The sequence below is a fragment of the Scyliorhinus torazame genome, chromosome 1, assembly GCF_047496885.1.
Source record: "Scyliorhinus torazame isolate Kashiwa2021f chromosome 1, sScyTor2.1, whole genome shotgun sequence".
NCBI classification, from domain to species: Eukaryota; Metazoa; Chordata; class Chondrichthyes; order Carcharhiniformes; family Scyliorhinidae; genus Scyliorhinus; species Scyliorhinus torazame.
Window position 1 is genome coordinate 175,008,260 of NC_092707.1, and position 20,062 is coordinate 175,028,321.

The 20,062-nt window shown below is 39.7% G+C and overlaps 1 protein-coding gene across 28 annotated transcripts in view; it reads right to left on the reverse strand.

The window, feature by feature from the left end:
• Positions 1-20,062, reverse strand: part of macf1a (microtubule actin crosslinking factor 1a) — a 999,246-nt gene that overhangs the window by 16,620 nt on the left and 962,564 nt on the right. For 12 of the 28 annotated variants that reach the window (XM_072501201.1, XM_072501190.1, XM_072501189.1 and 9 more), the window contains 8 exons: positions 19,551-19,720; positions 18,594-18,756; positions 18,058-18,212; positions 17,453-17,527; positions 10,996-11,013; positions 7,006-7,123; positions 4,240-4,311; positions 2,804-2,872 (listed from right to left, as the gene is read on the reverse strand). In XM_072501201.1, coding sequence (XP_072357302.1) covers positions 2,804-2,872; positions 4,240-4,311; positions 7,006-7,123; positions 10,996-11,013; positions 17,453-17,527; positions 18,058-18,212; positions 18,594-18,756; positions 19,551-19,720 — 840 coding nt within the window. The remainder of the gene's footprint in view (positions 1-2,803; positions 2,873-4,239; positions 4,312-7,005; positions 7,124-10,995; positions 11,014-17,452; positions 17,528-18,057; positions 18,213-18,593; positions 18,757-19,550; positions 19,721-20,062) is intronic. The other 16 variants (XM_072501212.1, XM_072501207.1, XM_072501202.1 and 13 more) reach the window with 5 other exon arrangements.

Below are 20,062 nucleotides of genomic sequence, written 5' to 3' on the forward strand. Positions count from 1 at the left end.
AATGAAGCTAAACAGTTATCAAAGATGCAAGGTGATGATGGACAGCATGGTAGCACAGTGTTGCTTCACAGTGCCAGGGTCCCGGGTTCAATTCCCGTTTGGGTCACTGTCTATGCGGAGTCTGCACGTTCTCCCAGTGTCTGTATGGGTTTCCTCCGGGTGCTCCGGTTTCCTCCCACTAGTCCCAAAAGATGTGCTTGTTCGGTGAATTGGACATTCTGAATTCTACCCGAACAGGCGCATGGTGACTAGGGGATTTTCACAGCAACTTCATTGCAGTGTTAATGTAAGCCTACTTGTGACAATAATAAAGATTATTTATTTATACTTCTGAGCCAAAATTCATTGTTAGCAAAAATAGTTAAAACAAAATTCTCCCAGCATTATCTACGTTCATTTTGGGAAGTCACCTGCATCATTTGATTTGAAACGAATAATATTTCAGTTCCTGCGGTAGAGGAAAATACAAATCAAGTGACATAATTTTGCAACAGTAATTAACCTTTTATCGTTAAATCGCACCTCATGTGAACACACTATATCAAAGAGGAGTGTGATGGACAAAAGGAAGACAAGGCGTCTATGGATGAATTCTCAATACGATTCAAACTATTCCACAAATACAAAATTAGCTTTTCAGGCCAGCGAGGTTGTCCAGCAGTAATTAGAAGTTGGTATGCCATTAGAATCCCAGTAACACCTCTATCAACAAGGCATAATGTTTTCAAGGGGTTTTACAGTGAGAATAATATCACAAAAAGTAAAAGTTCAGGTTAATTCAATGATTTCTAATTGGATTTCTGCCTGATATGCCTTCAATGTGCACCCTATGGGAGCAGCAGGAAATTACTGACAGTAGCTTTGGTATTTCCACATTTAACTTCACGGGCAGGTGTCAGAAGTTACCATCAGTTTCACAGTTGGAATGGAGTTTTGGCATCATTACAACTGCAAAATCCTAGCTAATATTTTTACCCTATATATTGTAAATTCTTTTTACTTTCTTCTCATCCTTCTATATCAACGTTATTTATTCAAACTGGTCATTAAAAGAGACAAGCACTCTTACTTGAAAATGTTTTGTTTTACTCCAGCTTTATTCATCCCTTAAAAATTAATTATATCTGTGTAAAGCTGAAGCAAATCAGGCCAAATATTAAATACCATTAAAGGAAAACAGTCTACAATTTGGACAGTAATCTGGACTACGAAACAGTCACAGAAAGTTTGAAGAATAACATAATATAAAAGTTACATAGCTGCATGAAAAAGTTAGTTAAGGTTATATTGTACCAATTGTGTCATTACAGTTTTGGACTATTTCAGTGAAAGGGAACAAACGTAGAGCAGTTAGTGAGCAGTTTACATGCGATTTAGAATTAGTGCAATTGACACAGCACACAGTACAGCCTGGCTCCATGATCAATTTGAACCAATTAATAACCAATCCATGCTTATTTTAGATATATCCTGCAAATGTCCTCTATGGATACATCTTATGATTGGAATTTGGAGTAAAAAGTACATAATTCACTAAATAATTGTGTACTTTATTTCCCCACCAGAAACAGTACACCAAATTTACTTTGGCCAGGTGAGGTTTAGGGGGGAGGGAGGGAGGGGGGGGAGATGGTATTTGGAAAGAATTGTAGAGACAGACTGAAATCTGAATGTTGAGGCAATGCTCATTGATTTTTCTTTTGGCTCCAACAATTATTTATAAGAGAAAGAAAATGTAATAGATCATATCATTTGGCAATATCCCAAGCAGGCAGAATGCTGTTGACTGTATTTTCCCTTTTTGTGACAATTTACGTACGAACGTAAGAATGAGGAGGAGTAGGCAAATCAGCCCCTGCAGCCTGCTCTGCCATTCAATACGATCATGGCTGATCTCATCTTGGTCTCAACTCCATTTTACTGCCTGTTCTCCATAACCCTTCAACCCACTACTAATTAAAAATCTGTCTATCTCCTTAAATTTACAACGCATTCTGGGGTAGTGAATTCCACAGATTCACGACCCTTTGAGAGAAGTAATTTCTCCTCATCTATGTTTTAAATCTGCTACCCCTCATCTTAAAACTATGCCCTCTTGTTGCAAAGTAAAAATTGTTTCAAGATGCTTTTTTCTTGTGATCATGGATAATTCAGGGAAGATTAAACATATTAGAGTCGATCTTTTAAAAAAAATAATCACATCTGAATCTGCAAATGCAATACAGGACAAGAATGTCAGGGCAATGTAAACCATCCAATTAGGTTTGATATTGGCTCTGTTTGATTCAGGTGGTTAGAATACTAAACACTCCTTGTCCAAAATTTTATATTTCTTTACATGGAAACTTTTAAGAGCACAAAGTTAGTCCATCTCTTTGACAGATCAGCTTTCTGATCAACCCCTTTTTGTTCTAGCTTTTGTAATTATCCTTTAGACAGTCTACACACAATGCTTTTGGGTAAAAGTTCTGCTGGACTTTTATCCACATTTTTAATTTTTGTCATCTAGTATTTCAAGCCTGCATTATAGTGAAAATTTTAATCGGATTAACTTAAGTTTCTTGATTTCTGCCTTGTCTTAAATCAAAATCCATGTAAAAATTGGTCAGAGTTCAGATTTGAGACTATGCAAAATAGTGTAAGAAGTGAAAGGCAGCAAATAAAATAGTGAATTTTGAGAGCCTGGCTGTGGTACTGCGTGCAAAGGGTCAGTCTAACAATGTGGCTGAAGGAACAAAGCCAAAGCCATTCACAGGGAGGAGAAGGAAAAAGAGAAAGAGCTGAACAGAGAAGAATTGCCAACCTATTGGAGACTGACTGGAAATCGAAGAATTCGATTCCGAGCGTAACAATTTAATCCCTTGATGATGAACTAGAAAGAAATGACAGAAAAATCTGAAACTCAACCAGACAGACAGACTGGAAAAGAATAGCAGAGTCATTTACTTAGTGGACTTGCACATGTCAACACCTTAACCATTTTCTCTTCAATAAGTTATTTTCCTTTCTGACCCATGCTGACCAAAATAGATTTGGATTTTAAAGTAGCAATTATAAAGACATGGAAGAACCCATGCAACATAGTGCTCTGCCATGGATCAAAAGGACATGGCTTAGACTGTTAGTTGGAACCTTCAATCTCAATCATGCTGCTGTTGAGAGGCATTTCCTTCATAGGAAGGAGTCTAATCAAAAGGATCAATGGCCTGAAACAGCTTTCCACTGATGGTTATGGGAGGCAGTTGTGGAAACAATTCTCCAACTATTTTATCAGAAAGGGTAAAATTGAATTACAAAGGGAAAGTGAAATTCAATTAGGAAGACTAAAAGCAAATAATCAGAGCACAATAAGTTAGGAGGGTTGACTTGTGAACAAAAATATCGAGGCCCTGTGAAAATTAAAATAATTCTCAACAATTTTAGGAATCAAAAGGTTAAGGTTTGACCATGGAAGTAGATAAGGAGTGTAAAAGACATTTGCAGCATGCTGCAAAAAACAAATGTTTTAACCATTATGTTAGTCTATCAGAAAATCATGTTATATTAACCATTTGAATTTAACTTTTGCTTTGCAGGTTAAATGTTTTCTAATGACCATCCTATATGAAGATACATTTCTGCATGTAGCTCATCCTCGCCATTAGTTTCATGATCTAGATGTCACATGTTTGAGTTCCAGGGTTGACTGGGACTTCTTCACCAAGTTCAGCAAATATGATCAAATCTGTGGATTTTCTTGTGGACTTGATAACTACTATGACATGCCAATAATTCATTTTACGTCACTAATACAATCCTTTCCATTTGCCTATCAATTTGAAGGGATATATAGCAGTTCAAGTTGGTTACTCAATTTTCATTTAAAACTCAATTTGTGTAAACCCAATCCATGCAATTACTTTTGTTTGAGGATATTAATTTCCAAACAACTAGATTGTTTGATGAAATGAGAAATTGGCTGGCTTCATGTGTTTGAACATCTGAGATTCCTTAAGCAGCAATTGTAGAGAAATCTGCAACTGTCTGTCCTGATCTTTCAATTGAAGGTAGACTGGAGGAGCGTGTTAAAATGAGGTCAAGAGAATTAATCTTAAAATAAAAGATTTTTTTGTAACTGATCCAGAATAGAGGATGATGGGTGCAAAGGGGGAAATTCTGGCATCAATTCCCTGATAAAAACAGGGTCTTTGAAAAATTTGTCTTAATTAAAGGTAGGACTTCTCATGATTTCTATCATACCTTTGGTGTCTTGCAAGCATGTGCAGGAACACAGATTTGCAGTATGTGCAAGAGCATCAAGTAGAAAATCATCTTCAATCAGACAAACAAAACAGATAAGGGCCTTAGCAGAGGAAATAAAAGGAGCTTAAACAGTGTTAGAGAATCAGACAACAGAAGCTCAGAACTTAACAGTTTCTCATTCAAATATTTTACCTATTTTGAATACTGAAGTACTGAATATTAAACTACTGTACTCCAACAACCTTCTGTTTAAAGGGTTTCTCCCTTATCTTTCTCTTCACTCTCAATGACAATTGATGACCCCTTTCCAAATGATTCTACAACCAGAGAACAACCTATTCACTCTATTAAAAACCGTAATGTTAAAAATCATGTATTATACCTGCTTTCAGCTTCTGTTGACCTAGATAAAATTGTCACAGTGGAGGGAATGATCTACTCTATACACAGGGTGTTGATTGAGGTAAGAAAACTGGCAGGCAGCTCTCCAACTGCACAGTCAGGCTTTCTCTCAAGATATTCTGCACAAATAACTTGGGAGGCGTGGCTCATATTATCATGGTGGAAGGCGGGGCCTGATAAAGCCAGATACCTGGGCTCCGCAGAGATCAGGGCACCTTTTTTAAAGGACACCTTGATCTGTGCTAAAACAAATACCAACCCTTATACATATCAATGGAGTCCCCCAGACACTTCCCGGGTATGTCTCTCTTCCCCCGGGGAGCTACATTTACTCTTGTGCTTCAGCAAGCTCCCTTCGCCTGGTTCACACTTTTCAAAAGCCTCACTGACTTGATGTCACACTAGCAAGGGAAATTTATAATGTGGGGGAAACATTTGGCGGGAAACCCTTTTCCTGCCTCATTATGTCACCGTCCAGGAAATTGGAAAACAAGATCGCATCTGCGAGATTTTCGTTTTCTGAATTTTGCGAGATTTGGCACCCATGGCGAATGCGGGTGCAAAATTGCTCCCAGTATCTCATTCCAACTATAGCTTCTTGTTCTGGCAAAATAATTCTGTACACAATTTCTAGCTTTGATGATACTTTTGAGTTGGTTAACTATAAAGGTAGAGTACAAAAACTGTGGATTAACAAATGTTTTGAACAAACTGATCATTACTACTTTATTTTATTCTTGACCCTTTTATAAAACCCAACATTTGTCAGACATTTTTATGGATTCACGACTTGCATTTTAACTTTGAGTGAGCTATGTATTTGAGTCCCTACAATTCTGTTCATCCACCCCATTCTCGCTTTTCCATTGAGTGTGCACCCATTTCTGTTACTAACCTGTTACAAAGAGGAGTCACAGTGGATTTGAAAGTTTAACCGTTTCTCTCCACAGATGCTGCCAGTCCTGCGGAGTTTTTCCCGCACTTGTCCAATAACCTGTTCTTGCTTTTCCGAAATCTTTTACAGTCCTCATCATTGATTGACAAACCCATTTTTGTGATGTGTTTCACATACATTTCTGACATTGAACGTATCCCCTCAGCTTTAATTTCACCATGCGGAAGTTATTATTGTAGGTTGTTCAAAATTAAATTGTTAGTGCTAACAGGGAAATTTCAAAGCCAGCATAAATATGTTTTGCAGCTTGTACTAAAATACAAGAGAGCTTGGATGAAACATCTTCACATTATTATACAGTTCTCACTATTGCCTGCTGAATGACACCAGCAAGAAACCATTTGCAATACTGATCTCACAAAACAAAGGTCATGGGCGCGATTCTCCGACCCCCCACTGGGTCGGAGAATCGCCAGGGGCTGGCGTGAATCCCGCCCCCGCCGTGTCCCGAATTCTCCGCCACCAGAGATTCGGCGGTGGCGGGAATCGCGCCGCGCCGGTTGGCGGAAATCGCGCCGGTCGGCGGGCCCACCCCCGGCGATTCTTCGGTCCGCGATGGTCCGAAGTCCCGCCGCTGTCACCCCACGCTAGCCAGCGTGGATTGAACCGCCTTTCGAATGGCGGGACAAGGTGCCGCTGGCAGGCTCCGGGGTCCCTGGGGGGGGGGCGATCTGGCCCCGGGGAGTGCCCCCACGGTGGCCTGGCCCGCGATCGGGGCCCGCCGATCCATGGGCAGGCCTGTGCCGTGGGGGCACTCTTTCCTTCCGCCTTCGCCATGGTCTTCACTATGGCGGAGGCGGAAGAGATCCCCTCCACTGCGCATGCGCGGGGATGCCGTGAGCAGCCGCTGACGCTCCCGCGCATGCGTTGCATGGCAGTCATTTCCGCGCCAGCTGGCGGGGCGCCAAAGGCCTTTCCCGCCAGCCGGCGGGGCGCAAATCACTCCGGCGCGGGCCTAACCCCTCAAGGTGAGGGCTCAGCCCCTCAAGATGCGGAGAATTCCGCACTTTTGGGGCGGCGCGATGCCGGACTGATTTGTGCCGTTTTTGGCGCCGGTCGGCGGACATCGCGCCGATTGCGGTGAATCCCGCCCCATAAAGCATCCATATGCTATCTGAAATAGGCAATGGTATAACAAAATTAATTTTGGGTTTGAAATCAAGCAATTACAGCTTGTTTGCAGAAGTATCAAACGTGTAAAAGCACTTCAAATATGAGCGCCAAGCATTGAAGTGCATTCTTAGTATCCTCATTCCATAACAAACACCTTACCTGTAGTACGAATTGCACATTGGTGTATCATACATAAAATACATAACACACCCCATAAAGGCAGGATGGTTCAAGAGCCACCGGCAATGGTAGAAAAGATAAAGGTATGAGCATGCATTATCATTTGATCTTACCTCTGCAGGGATCATTTTTCACTAAGAATTCATCCAATGCCATCCAGCCTCCTCCAACACGGACCATTACGGTGCTTCGCAGAATACGCACCAGGCGCAACTGCTGAGAATCCCCAAACTGTAGGATCATAAAAATGAAAGTTAATTTTGAAGACCAGTAATTGCCACCCTCAAATTAAAACAAAATGTGCATGCTGGAAGCCTGAAATAAGAACAGAAAATTCTGGAAATACTCATCAATTCTGGTGAGAAACAAAGTTAACATTTCAAGTTGATTCTGACTCTTTTTCAGAACATTGTAACTCCAATTCTGAAGGAGTCATATTTGACTTGAAATGTTAACTCGTTTCTCTCTCCAGAGATACCACAAAACTTCTCAATACTTCGCTTTTTATTTCCACTTCTCAGTTTCCAATTGGCCAACTGAAGTAATTTTCACCCATTACATATTCCCCCCCCCCTCTCCTTTCACGAAACATGGGGAAGTCCTATTTTAAAGCATCTGCTAAAGTTACCCCATCTGTGGGTTGGCAGTGGGTTAACACAATTTAATTATTTCTTGCGCTCATTGATTTCTAATCAATAACTGCCCCAATGCCAGACCTTAATTCAGAAAGCTAAGCAGTTTAAAAATAAGTTGGCTAGGGCAATGCCAAAATCATTGAAGCTTCAACAGAGTCGATGGTGTGGCAATTCATCTCCGTAACCCTCCAAGCCAGAGTTCCTAATCTCAACCCTGTAGTACAAGGCATAGCCAAACACAGGCCTTTTCACAGAGATTGCAGAAAGACAAAAACTGTTTAAAAAGTCACCACCATGATCTTTGAAGGCGTAACTGCAAAAATGAGATTGGAATCTTGAGATGGTTCACCTTCACACAATTAAAATGGGGAAAATTCTTCTTCTTCAGATTGGCCAGTGGGAAACGTTTGACTTATGGCGTCTGAAAATCAGCAATGAACTGAACATCCCATTATACCAAATTTTGGGTTAATCTAAATTATATTAATGATTAAACCAACAGCTGTACTTTGTGGTGAAAATTATTTTATTCCTTTCATATTTTGACCACATAAAAATTGATTTTTGCATCCTTCATAACTGAAAAAATGCCTTACAGAATTTGCAGCTCCGTTTAGAAACTTTTAAGATATAGAACTTAAAGTGTTAATTTTTTTGATAAGAATATTAGTTGTCTCCTTCAAAGTGTTAATTTTTGCATTAATTGCAATCGGGTTATACAAGAGTACAACAATTTCACCTGTTTCATTCAGTCCACTGTACAATGCTGATTTAACCCATTTAATCAATTTACCAGCCATTCATCTCATGCAAGTGCGATTATGGCAGATTTTATAAGCTGTCACTGTATGTTCCATGCAGGTTTATGATCTGATAAATTACTTGCTGCCTTCAATGCAGCCCAACTAAGCTTTGCACCACAAGGAGAACTGTATATTTATCCTAGTGAAAATGACGAAGATAATTATTTTATCATACGGGCATGAATAGCACTTGTTCCACTCTCAGTACCTACTAGAATAAAATAAGACTTCACATCTCGTAGCAAGGCCACTAATTTACCATTTTTACAATCCCTGCATAATAATGTAGACAATTGGAGGTTTTTCATAATTTAATGAAATGGTAATGTGATGCATTGTGAATCTTTCAATAACAAATGTCTCCTATTTTTCAAGTTACTTACAAATATAGTCCTCTGTCATGTATGTTGATTTGTGTGCCAATGTGGTCTGCAGTAATTGAATTGCAAACCTGGATTTTTACTGCCACTTGCGATAACACCATGTCTCCTTCATTCGCTGCTTTATAAAATCATTCACAAAATTTTGGTTCATAACGGTTTTGGTTATGCGGCAATGTTGTTTGGGAGTTTAATTTCAAGGGTGCAGAACCTAAACTGGATACAATCTTGATGTTGCAGAACACATTGCATGGAGCAAGGCCTTTGCCAACTGGCAAGATTTTATTTTTGCATAAATGACTCAAATTTAATCAAGGGGGAGCTCCACATGTTTTCAAAAAAATCTTGCAATTATCATGTAATTTTAAATACTTACTTCACAAATAACCCATATAATAAAACCAGTAGTTCATGGAGAATAAGCGATTATGGACATTCCTTTACTTGTCACAAAAACATTTGAGGTAACTAACTTACTTTATAAGGCTAATGAATTAGAAGCCTTTCAAGCCTTTTGGAAGAATTTCAATAATCACTCATTTTCAATAAGTTGTATAAATATTCATCAAACCATAAGGAATTGGAGAAAGCCCATGGGTAAGTTTTTAATACAGCAATGAAAACCATTCACCGCAAAACAAAACTCACAGCACAGTAATGTGATGAGCAGAGGTGCAACAGTTATTTAAAATAATCGTAGGCTATTTCCTACTTGCAGACTTCAAATACTTCCTTAGATCAGAATATTCAATTCAGAAACAAATAGGGTAAATGCCACAGAATGTAAATAAAGAGATCCAAATCTAAACTATGCAAGAGTTATCACAGAAACGCCTAAGTATGACTTTTTTGGTGGTGTGGGCGGCTGGACAGCAGAATTCATTACCCAATAATCTTTAAATAATAATACATGTAATAACTGTCACACCCCTATAACTTAGAAAAGGGCATGCAAGTTGGTGATATACTATCAAATTGATTAGTGTGTTGGTAAGAAGTTTGCCTCAGGGTAAAGACATGCCACCAGACTTAACCAGCATTAGGCTACTGATTTACCATTCTTACAATCTCTGCATAATAATGTAGACAATTGGAAGTTTTTCATAACTTGATGCAGCACATTCAAATTTTAGCTAAATCAATACCAGCCATGAGATATCATGTATTTTTCATTAAACTGATTAAATCTGGAAGCAAGAAATTCCCTTAATAAATATCACACAGTGTTTCTGAATACAGTCTTTGCATCTGACTAACTGTACAAATACACGGATGTCAAGGGTCCTGTAGCCCACCCCAAAGGTGAAGTTCAGACATAAACAAATATTCACTGTTGCAATGTTTTGAAATGTTGGAATTCAACATTTTGAAACTCCTCCACAAATGACAAGCATTTCAAATTTAAAATGCTGAATACTTTAGTCCTATAATAAAGTTCTATATGATCTGAAATGCCCACGTAATAGTGCACTGCACATACCTGAAAGATGCTGCTCCTCAAAAACTAAACCAAACACTGTGAGATATAGTTTATTTTATATACCTGAAGATTTAGCATACAGTATCCGAAAAATTTATAAAATCGATTCAGCAATCTTAAATCAAACCCAACCTTATAATTGACCCGACCTCAAACTTCATGCATACATAGGACAGACTGCATTTAATTTATTACTCAGTCAACAAGATCCTGGGAATACCTCCACATATGGATCAACCAGAACATGGTAATGGACCAGATTTCCTGTAGATAAAAGCTAAGAGAGCATCTGAAAATTCTCTCAACTGCCCAAAATGTTTAGCATATAATAGCCCGGCTTCACCAATTCCATTGCTCCATAAGTACTGATGCTACTGTTTAATGCAAATACAAGGTTTGTTTCTTCACCCCATTAACAATTCTTAACATGTCAAAAGTTTTTACATAAAGGAATCAGAAACACCAAAATGGTTGCTTCAGTATTTTGTTTAAATGGGGAGTACAAAAGGTGCATCGGAGTAATGAGGTCAGCATGAGAATTTCTGGTACAAAGAAAATCTCTGCACTAACAATTTTGTTGATGACATTATCTGTAAGTTTCATATTTTCACTTCTTAGATATATTTTCTAAGTAACTGCTAGGACTTTGTTTCCTTTTTGCACATTCTGCCAATATGTTTGGAACAGTTAACAGAATTTTTCGAGGTGCTCGGTGAAAGACAGAAAGAATCATTTACATGCAGATCTAAGTGGCCATTCACAGCACATAAGTCATATATTTTTTAGCACATGGAGTGCACTGTACCTGGTTTCCAAGGAAGAACTATATCCAGCAAGACAACGTGAAGGAAGAGAGAGAAAACATTTAGAAATAAGTGGTAAACACATTAAAAGTAAAATTCCATTGCAATGGGATATATATAACATATGCCAGTATATGGCAGAATACAGTATTCATTGACTTATGGTGACACAAATGACTAAATTCATATCCCCTTCTCAACTTCAGCTTTTGTACACTAATTTTAATCAAGCCCATTGACTAGAATAGCTTGGCTATATATATACACAACTGAATGTCTTTAATCGGTGTTCAATGAGTGGTTTTGGATTAGAAACTGAAGTTTTCTATATTCAATAAACTACGGTTCTTGAGTGAATAAGCTGAAAACCAGCTACATCTCATGTGGTTGACAATGCTTTTGTTTTTTTCTTATTCTCATGATCAGAGAGCATATTGTATTATTAATATTATAAAACAATTTTGGGTTATTATTTCCACTTGGGTCTATCTTAAGTTATAGTCAGTCACACCGTGATGTCCACATTGAGAGTGCTGGTGCCTTCTTTTGATTCTTTCCCTAACCTTCCCAAAATGGACATTCTGCTGACAAGGTAAAGCATAGCAACAGTGACCTTTCAGCTGGATAAGGAAACCAAATGTGACAGTTGGCAATCTTTAGTGCAAGAACACTGGCAGGTAAAGCAAATGTCCATACTAATTGGGAGCAATGAAGCTTTTTAATCACTTATATTCAGGTACAGGCTACTCCAGTTATGAACTGATCACTTAAATGATTTTTAAAATCAAGATAAATATACCGTTACTGTTCAATAAATATCTGTGAACAAGAGGTTTATGATTGGAAAACGTCTTCACCCCTAATAAGAACTGTGAGAATTCACATCAATTTTATTGCTTATTACAGCTGCTGGTCTGAGTCCAGCCAGGGAGAACCCTCGTCATATTGTTCAAGTCCTGCCTGACTGCAACTTGAACACAAACAAACATGCACAGAACAATCTCTAAACATTTGAAGTTCTATTCTTTGAGAGTGCAGAAATGCAAGACTTACTGCTCTGTAATTTAAGAGCAGGTAGTTTGCATAGTGTTCACGGAGATGTTATACATCCCAAAAACTTCGCAAACCTAGTTTGACACCGTCTACCCCCAGGAAGTTTTTCTCAACTTCACTTTGGAATTAAGTGGCTCTCTGACTGTGGGTTTATATCCCTGGTTTAGCTTTGTTGTTCCAGTCTACTACCAACCAACTAATAAATTTTGTAGACATGCTAAACTCCCCTGTGTTGAAGAAATCTTAGCTATTGATTCGTCCAGAATGTTTAGCATTTTTGAAAATTATTAGCTTTAAAGCTAAGCTTACCATAGTGTAAAGATGGTACTGGTAGAAGATACCAAAGTCTATCACACACTAAGACCTTTTCATCACAGAAAAGCTGCTTTAATAACATCTACAGCACTGCAAAGTGATCCAGTATACATCTCTCCTTGTTGGCTGCAACTTCTGTAATAGCTTTTATGCTAACAAGTTTTTCTGCTGTATCTGCTATAGGAGATTATGTAACAGTAAAGCTAAAAGGATTATAATAAAAGTTCTAAAAGTGTAGCAAAACATGTCATGTCGAATTAAGGATAAAGAAATTCTGAACCAACGCAATATGGTGCAAGTGGTGGGAGCACCTGTGGCTTATCATTGAACAATCTTTCCTGCTTCTTACTACTTTACCCCATTTTGGAAGAGAGCAAAACATGTGTGGGTGATCTACAAGTGCAGCCCATGCTGACATTCTTTAGTGGATTGGTCTACCATCACTCACGGTCAAGACACGCATATAAATAATATCTGCTACAATAAATGCTGGGGGTTAATCAGTGCTGTGGAAACATATCCAAGGAGTCAAAACTTCAGATGGGAAGGAAAGGAGAATGGAGAAAATTATCTAGAAGAATATACAACTCCTGCAGTGATGTCCTGGAACTGGGGTTACTGACCCCCAACAACCACTGCAATTGTACTCATCAGTGAAACATTTCTCATCACACAATTTGTTTACTTCTTTTATAGCAAACATTTTAAAAGTTGAAATTCTTCTTCCTTGGTCATGGGATGGAATTGTTTGACAAATTTTAACAGGCAGTATTATGAAGAACATTAAATACTGAAGTCAGATAATGAAATATACAAATGGCAATGGAAAACTGAAATAGGAACGTTAGTCAACTGTAAAAGAACGTGCAATTATTTAAAAAAATGACTGATTGAAGTGCGGCATAGTCTAGACAGTTGGATATGCGCAAACTTCTAAATTGTGATTGCTCATAGTTTGTAACACAATCCCCAACATCCGTTAGTCTTCAATAATTTAGTTGATTATGTGCTACAGCTCTTCACGATAATTACACCAAGCAAATAATTATCCAATATGCTTATATTAGAATCATTAACAATTTAAATCAAGGCATGTAGAAAATGTGAACCTTTTTATACTTTCTGTATCTTTTTATACATTTTTGACACTTTGTGTGTTAGAAATTCATTTTTCAGTGTATTTTGTGAGAGTTCCTGGTAGATGTGTGAGGAAGTACTCTGTGCATGGTGTGAGTCAATGAGAAAGACGCGCATGGGAGAATTACTTGTGTTAAGGATATGCTATTTGGGTCATGACTGAGTTGTGGCCATGGGTTATGATCACAATTGATAAGTTAGTTGAAGCATTGCCAGGCATCATCAAGGTCAGGAAGAGCCCCTAGCTACAGGGAATACAAATAACAAACTCGGATTGGTTAATTGCAGAAAAGCTGCAGGGAGAGACAAGAGGAAAGGGGTCGCAAACCTCAGAAGTAAGTAGATAGCAAGGACTTGACAAGCCTGCGTAATAAATTGTAGCACAATCAATCACTCACGAGGTGAGAAGAGATGAAGTCAATCGATAGCTTTATTACGCAGACTTGTTCCCCAGCAGCTCGGTTACAGACTGCGGCTGCTGGGAGAACCCGGGTTCTTATACTCTGCCTTATTGGGTGGAGCCAGCAGGCAGCAGATCCAATCAGGACCCAGTGTCTGTCCACCAATAGCCTCTCGGCATCACTGGGTACCGTACTACCCCTAATACATACCACCACATTGGGCACACTGGGTCCTGCCAGTGAGAGGGCCATTCAATCAGAGTCTACCAGGATATTGGGGCAGACAGACCTGGCCAAATGCCGTGCTGAATTTAAAACAGCCAGTCGACCCCGTACAAGACTGGGGTGCGGTTCGGTATGCTGTACCCGGCCAAACTGTGGGAAACCTTCCAGGTGAATGGCAAAGACGGCCATCGTGGATGGTCCCTGGACAAAGGGAAACCCCGAAGCGCAGGGGTGTTGTCACATGGAAAGTACAGTGAACATTGTCATCTTGGAAGGCCCCAAACAAAGGGAAACCCTAGAATGCAGGGGCGCATTCACAAGGTAAGTATGGCTGACCCCACATGATGGGGGGGGGGGGGTCCACAGTGATAAGATCCAGAGTCTTCGCCAATCTGAAAAGTCTGAGGGCTGATTTTGTCTTTCTCCAGAAGACACAGAAGAGAAGGACCGAATGTGGGTAAGGAAGGGCTGGGTGGGTCAGACGTACCAACTGCGTTATGGAACAAGGACTAGGAGGGTGGCCGTACTACTGCACAAGGACAGCCTTCGCGGCGGCAAAGACGGTTACGGACCCAGGTGGATGCTATGTGCTGGGTAGCGGTGTCCTGGAGGAAGTAAAAAAGAACCTGCAGAGGTGGGGCCCACTCCCACTCGCAAGGAGAATACAGATGATCAAAATGAGCGTGCTGCCCCCTCTTCCTGTTCAGATCTCTCCCGATTTACATTCCCAAGGCCTTTTTCAACACAGTCGACAAACTAATCATGGCGTTTGTGTGTGGGGGGGTCAGAGGTGGGTGGGAAGAGCCCAAGAATCCAAAAGAAGGTCTACAAAGGAGAAGAAACGAGGGAGGCCTGGCCCTTCTGTACCTATAGTTCTACCACTGGATGGTCACTGCAGAAAGAGTACGGGGATGGGTTAAGGAATTGTGAGCAGAGTGGGTGAAGGTGGAAGAAGGTTCCTGCATGGGGGCGTCCCTCTGAGCCCGAGCCAAAACCTTTTTCCAATCCCTCCCGGCCAAATACTGGAGCAGCCCAGTGGCAGTAGCCACGCTCCGGACATGGTACCAAATGAGGCAACACTTTGGCCTAAGTGAAATGTCCACCATGACCCCCAACTGCAACAATCACAGGTTCACTTCCACAATAATGGGCGATTGTTGGAGGAGGTATGCTCCCCCTTGGATGAGACAAGAACAAAATGGGAGGATGAATTAGGCAGAGATAGGGGGGACACTCTATATTGAAGCACTCCACAGGATGAATTTCACCTTCACGTGCGTAGGGCTGAGCCTAACTCAGTTAAAGGTGATGCACTGAGCCATCTAATCAAACTCGAATGAATGGGTCTTTCTGGAGGTGGAGGACAAATGCGAACGATGCCAGGGAGGCCGGGCCAACCACACTTGTTGGGTACGGAACGACCTTCTTTGAGGCTACGTCCAGGTTTGTGGGAGTGAGGGTGGAGCCATGTCAAAAGTGGCCGTCTTCAGGGTATCAGATCAGCCAGAGCTCTTTATGGGCAGAGGGGCGGATACCCTAGCCTTTGCCTCCCTGATCGTCCGCTGGAGAATCCTGCTCGGCTGGCGATCGGCAGCACCACCCAAGACTACATATTGGCTGTTCGACAGGGACAAGTCAGAGGGCAAGCTAAGGCCCAAAGGGTAGCACAGTTGCTTCACAGCTCCAGGGTCACAGGTTCGATTCCTGGTTTGGCTCACTGTCTGTGTGGAGTCTGCGTCGGTTTCCTCCCACAGGTCCCGAAAGACGTGCTGTTAGGTGAATTGGACATTCTGAATTCTTCCTCTGTGTACCCGAACAGGCGACTAGGGGCTTTTCACAGTAACTTCATTGCACTGTTAACGTAAGTCTACTTGTGACAATAAAGAGGAGTAAAAAATTACAAATGTGTGTTTTGGCCATATTGGGGAATGTAAAGTATGTATGACGACTAAAGGAGGGTCATGGCCACAATTATAGGGAAGTTACTTGCTTGTGAACATATGTGTTAGTTTTTGGCGCGTTTTTGTAATTTATAACTTGATGGATATAAAATATGAAATCTCAAAAAAAAACATTAAAAAAAGAAAGAGAATGTTTGGGATTCTCCGATGCTCTTGAAAGGTCACTTGGGGCTCATCGGCTCACAAAGTTTGGGAAACTCTGACTTAGTTCAACAAAAACCTATCTGCATAAGTCTATTTTTGAACCCTCAAGTACCTTCAGATAAAGCAACACTGAAAACTCTTCAGGGATTTTCAAAGCTGGTGTACATTACCGGAGTCACTTACTTAGCTGTCAATGAGCCATTTTTACTCTGCATAATATTCCAGCTTGTCACTTAGATTGATTATCCTATTAACTTAAATTACAGCAGTTACATATTTTTATATAAATTTACAGTATCTAATTCTTTATTTATTCCAATTAAGGGGCAATTTAGCATGGCCAATCTACCTACCTGCATGTCTTTTTGGATTGTGGGGGTGAGGCCCACGCAGACATAGGGAGAATGTGCAACTCCACACAGTGACCCGGGGCTGGGATCGAACCCAGGTTCTCGGCGCCGTGAGGCAGCAGTGCTAACCACTGCACCATGCGCTGCCACTACAGCAGCTATATTTAAGCGGAATCTAAATCCTGTAAGATGACACAAATCAAATTCTCCTTATGCTCTACTTAATAATGACAAGCAGCTGAGGTGGTGAGAATTATTCAATCATTTGGCAGCAGAATTTAAAGATTTAGAAAGTATGTTGATATTGTCTATTCTGCCATAGAACAAATCTGTTTTCATCTACACCTTACATGAGTGCATCTGCCAAAGCATTACTTTCGGGAATGCACAGAATTTGTAGCTTCATTCATTTTTAGAAACACATTAACACCATTGACATTAGAATACCAACTTCTTAAATTATGTAGATTACATGTTATTTCCTCTAATAGATTCATGCCAAGGGACGTACAATAAAGAATTACTATTGAGATGGGTGGCACAGTGGTTAGCATTGCTGCCTCACGGCACCGAGGATCTGGGTTCGATCCTGGGTCACTGTCCATGTGGAGTTTGCACATTCGCCCCGTGTTTGCATGGGTCTCACCCCCACAACCCAAAGGTGTGCAGGGTAGGTGGTCTGGCCACGCTAAATTGACCCTTAATTGGAAGAAAAAATGAATTGGGTACTTTAAATTTTTTTAAAAATTACTATTTTGGCATTTGTTATGAACATTTATACTCCGTAAAACAGAAGATTGAATCTTTCTTTTTGATTTAAAATGTGCAAAAAAAAACTAGTGTTTATTTAAACTTGTAAATTATTTAACTTACTCTGTACTTGTTTTCTCCAATCTGCTCCACCTGAAACCGTTTTGCACATTTACATTGCGCCACTTGCCGCGTCACCTATAAAGCAGAGATTTTGAATCAAAGTGTGCCACCTAAAAATATAGTTTTCTTTTACACATTAGTAGTGTGTGGCAGGTCTCAAGAATGAATCTAACTGCTTTTACATGAAAACTATCATCTCAAATACATGCGATGGTATTAAGGATTATCATTTGCAAGAGACAGTAACAGAAGGCAGTTGCATCATATATAAGTAACTAAGATATAAGTTACCATAGTCTAAGAGAGCTTGGCTGATTTTATTTGGGGCCCAGGAAGGAGGGAGAAGGTGTGGTTGATGAAGTACATTAAGTTATACCACGTCAAGGTGGCTTAGGTTTCATGGGTCAATTGATAGCTTTCTGTCCTATTCATGTGTGCATAAACACTGCTCTTCCTAATTCACCATGGAGTGCAGAAGAACTTCAGTCGCACTTCTGTCGCATTTCATTACTTTCCAGTTTTAAATATTTTGATGCTTTTGTTCTAAACCCAAATACAGGACTTGTGCATTGCCTATGCCGAAGTAAAGGCAGTGAACCACGTACCTCATCCTCAATTTTGTCAGCATCAGTAACAGGCCGGTAGGCATCTTTATTTGGATGAAGTGCAGCCACAAATTCGTAATAGTCAATATAACCATCTCCATCCCGGTCGAAGATGTCAGCAACAGCAGTCATTTCCAGTTTACTGGTGGGAAACTCTGAAATGAGAGACAATGGAACATAAAGTTAGAAACTTCATATGATTTTCACCAACTTTCCAGATTTTCTTGCCCTGCCACCCTATCTTTACACTGAGTCCTGGCCACTTAAAACAGACTTCAAATTGCCAACGACCAATTCCTAGTGAAGATGCATCCTACAACTCTAAACCAAAGCATGCAGCAGTACCAATCCACTCAATCAAGTTCTTGAAATGGATGATCATATTTTTGTAAAAATTATCCCTTTTTAAAGTTAGCTCATCTCTTCAATGTAAACCAACTATAGCACTAGGCTCAACGAAGGAAACAAGGCTATATTTTACTCTGGAAGAACATTTTAAAATTAATGAACAAACTTCATAAAGCCATTCCAATTACTTGAGGACAGGATTCCATCAATGAACTCCTGTCTTGTGATCTTTCCATCTTGATCTTTATCAATGCGCCGGAAAAAGTCCATTACGCGGGACTTCTTGTGGTTCATCCATCGCATATATTTCTTCCGCCAAACATCAAAGTCAAAGTTGGCAAATTCTTTCAACTGAAATTGAAAGAAAGGTGTCATTGGAAATTGAAAAACAAGAACCCCTTTGGGACGAAATTAGACTGTGCAGATTGCACAGTGCTCAGACTTAAAAAAATAATAATAAAAGTTTGATCAAAGATATTTAAATATAACTATATGGGATTTTGACTTTTTAAAATAGAGGTACAGAGTACAAAAGCAAGGAAGTTATTCTAAATTCATATAAATAACTAACTAGGCCTCAGTTAAAATATAGTATCCAATTCTGGATGCCATATTTCAAAAAATGTGTCCGAGAGAAGTGACTTACCAGCATGATACAAGGAAGTTCAGTTAAAGGGAAGGATTAGAAAAGTTGGGATTGTTTCTGCGAAAGCACAAGGAGGTTAAAAGGAGGCTTAATTGAGGTGGTCAAAATTATCAGAGGCTTGATAGAGGAATTAAGTAGAAAATGTTTGCATTGGGTCGATAATCAGAGAACACAGATTAAATGTAATTGGCAAAAGAACCAAAGGGATAATGAAGGGAATTATTTTTAAACAGCTAGACATTGTGGTTTGCAACACATGGCCTAAAAAGGTTATGGAAGCAGACTCAACAGTAATTTACAAAAGGGAGCTGGATATACATTTGAAAAGGAAAAGTATTCTGGGCTATTGGACAAATGTGAGTGGGGCTAACTGGATAGCTCTTTCAAAGAGTTGGCGCAGGCTGAAGGGGCTTAATTGCCTCTTTCTGTGCTGTAAGATTCTATGATTCATAGGTCGTATATTCTAATATAATGTGCTTTTGTAAATTATCGCCCTTACTTCCTCTAACCGATCCAGACAGTCATGCAGCTTGCGCTGTCTCTCCAGTGCCAGTAACCAGACTTGCTGCCACCTGCCAGAAAGCAAATTTATCCGGGGGTTCTTTGCTTCAGTCTGTGACAGGAAAGCAGTGGGTGCAGGTGGATTAGTCATCTGGTTTAGAGGTTTTCCTATAACACACAAAGAAAATGATCACCAAATGTTGATTTCCACAGTATTTAAGTCATACTGTTCATTGGGTCCAAAGGGTTTTAATGCCTCTAATAAAAGGTGTCACTTCAAACTTACTGTTTTTAATAAACAAGTTTCAATTTAGTTAATGCTCAAAAGAAAATATGCTTTAAGAGCAACCATAGTACACTTAAATAAAACATTCAAAATTAAACCAACATGCTGTATGTAATACAATCAATAATTAATAAAGTAAATATGGCAAAGCTATTCAAAGATCACTTGTTCATTCTTGACCACATACATTTTAGGTAAGAGATCATTCAGCATTCAGTAGTTAT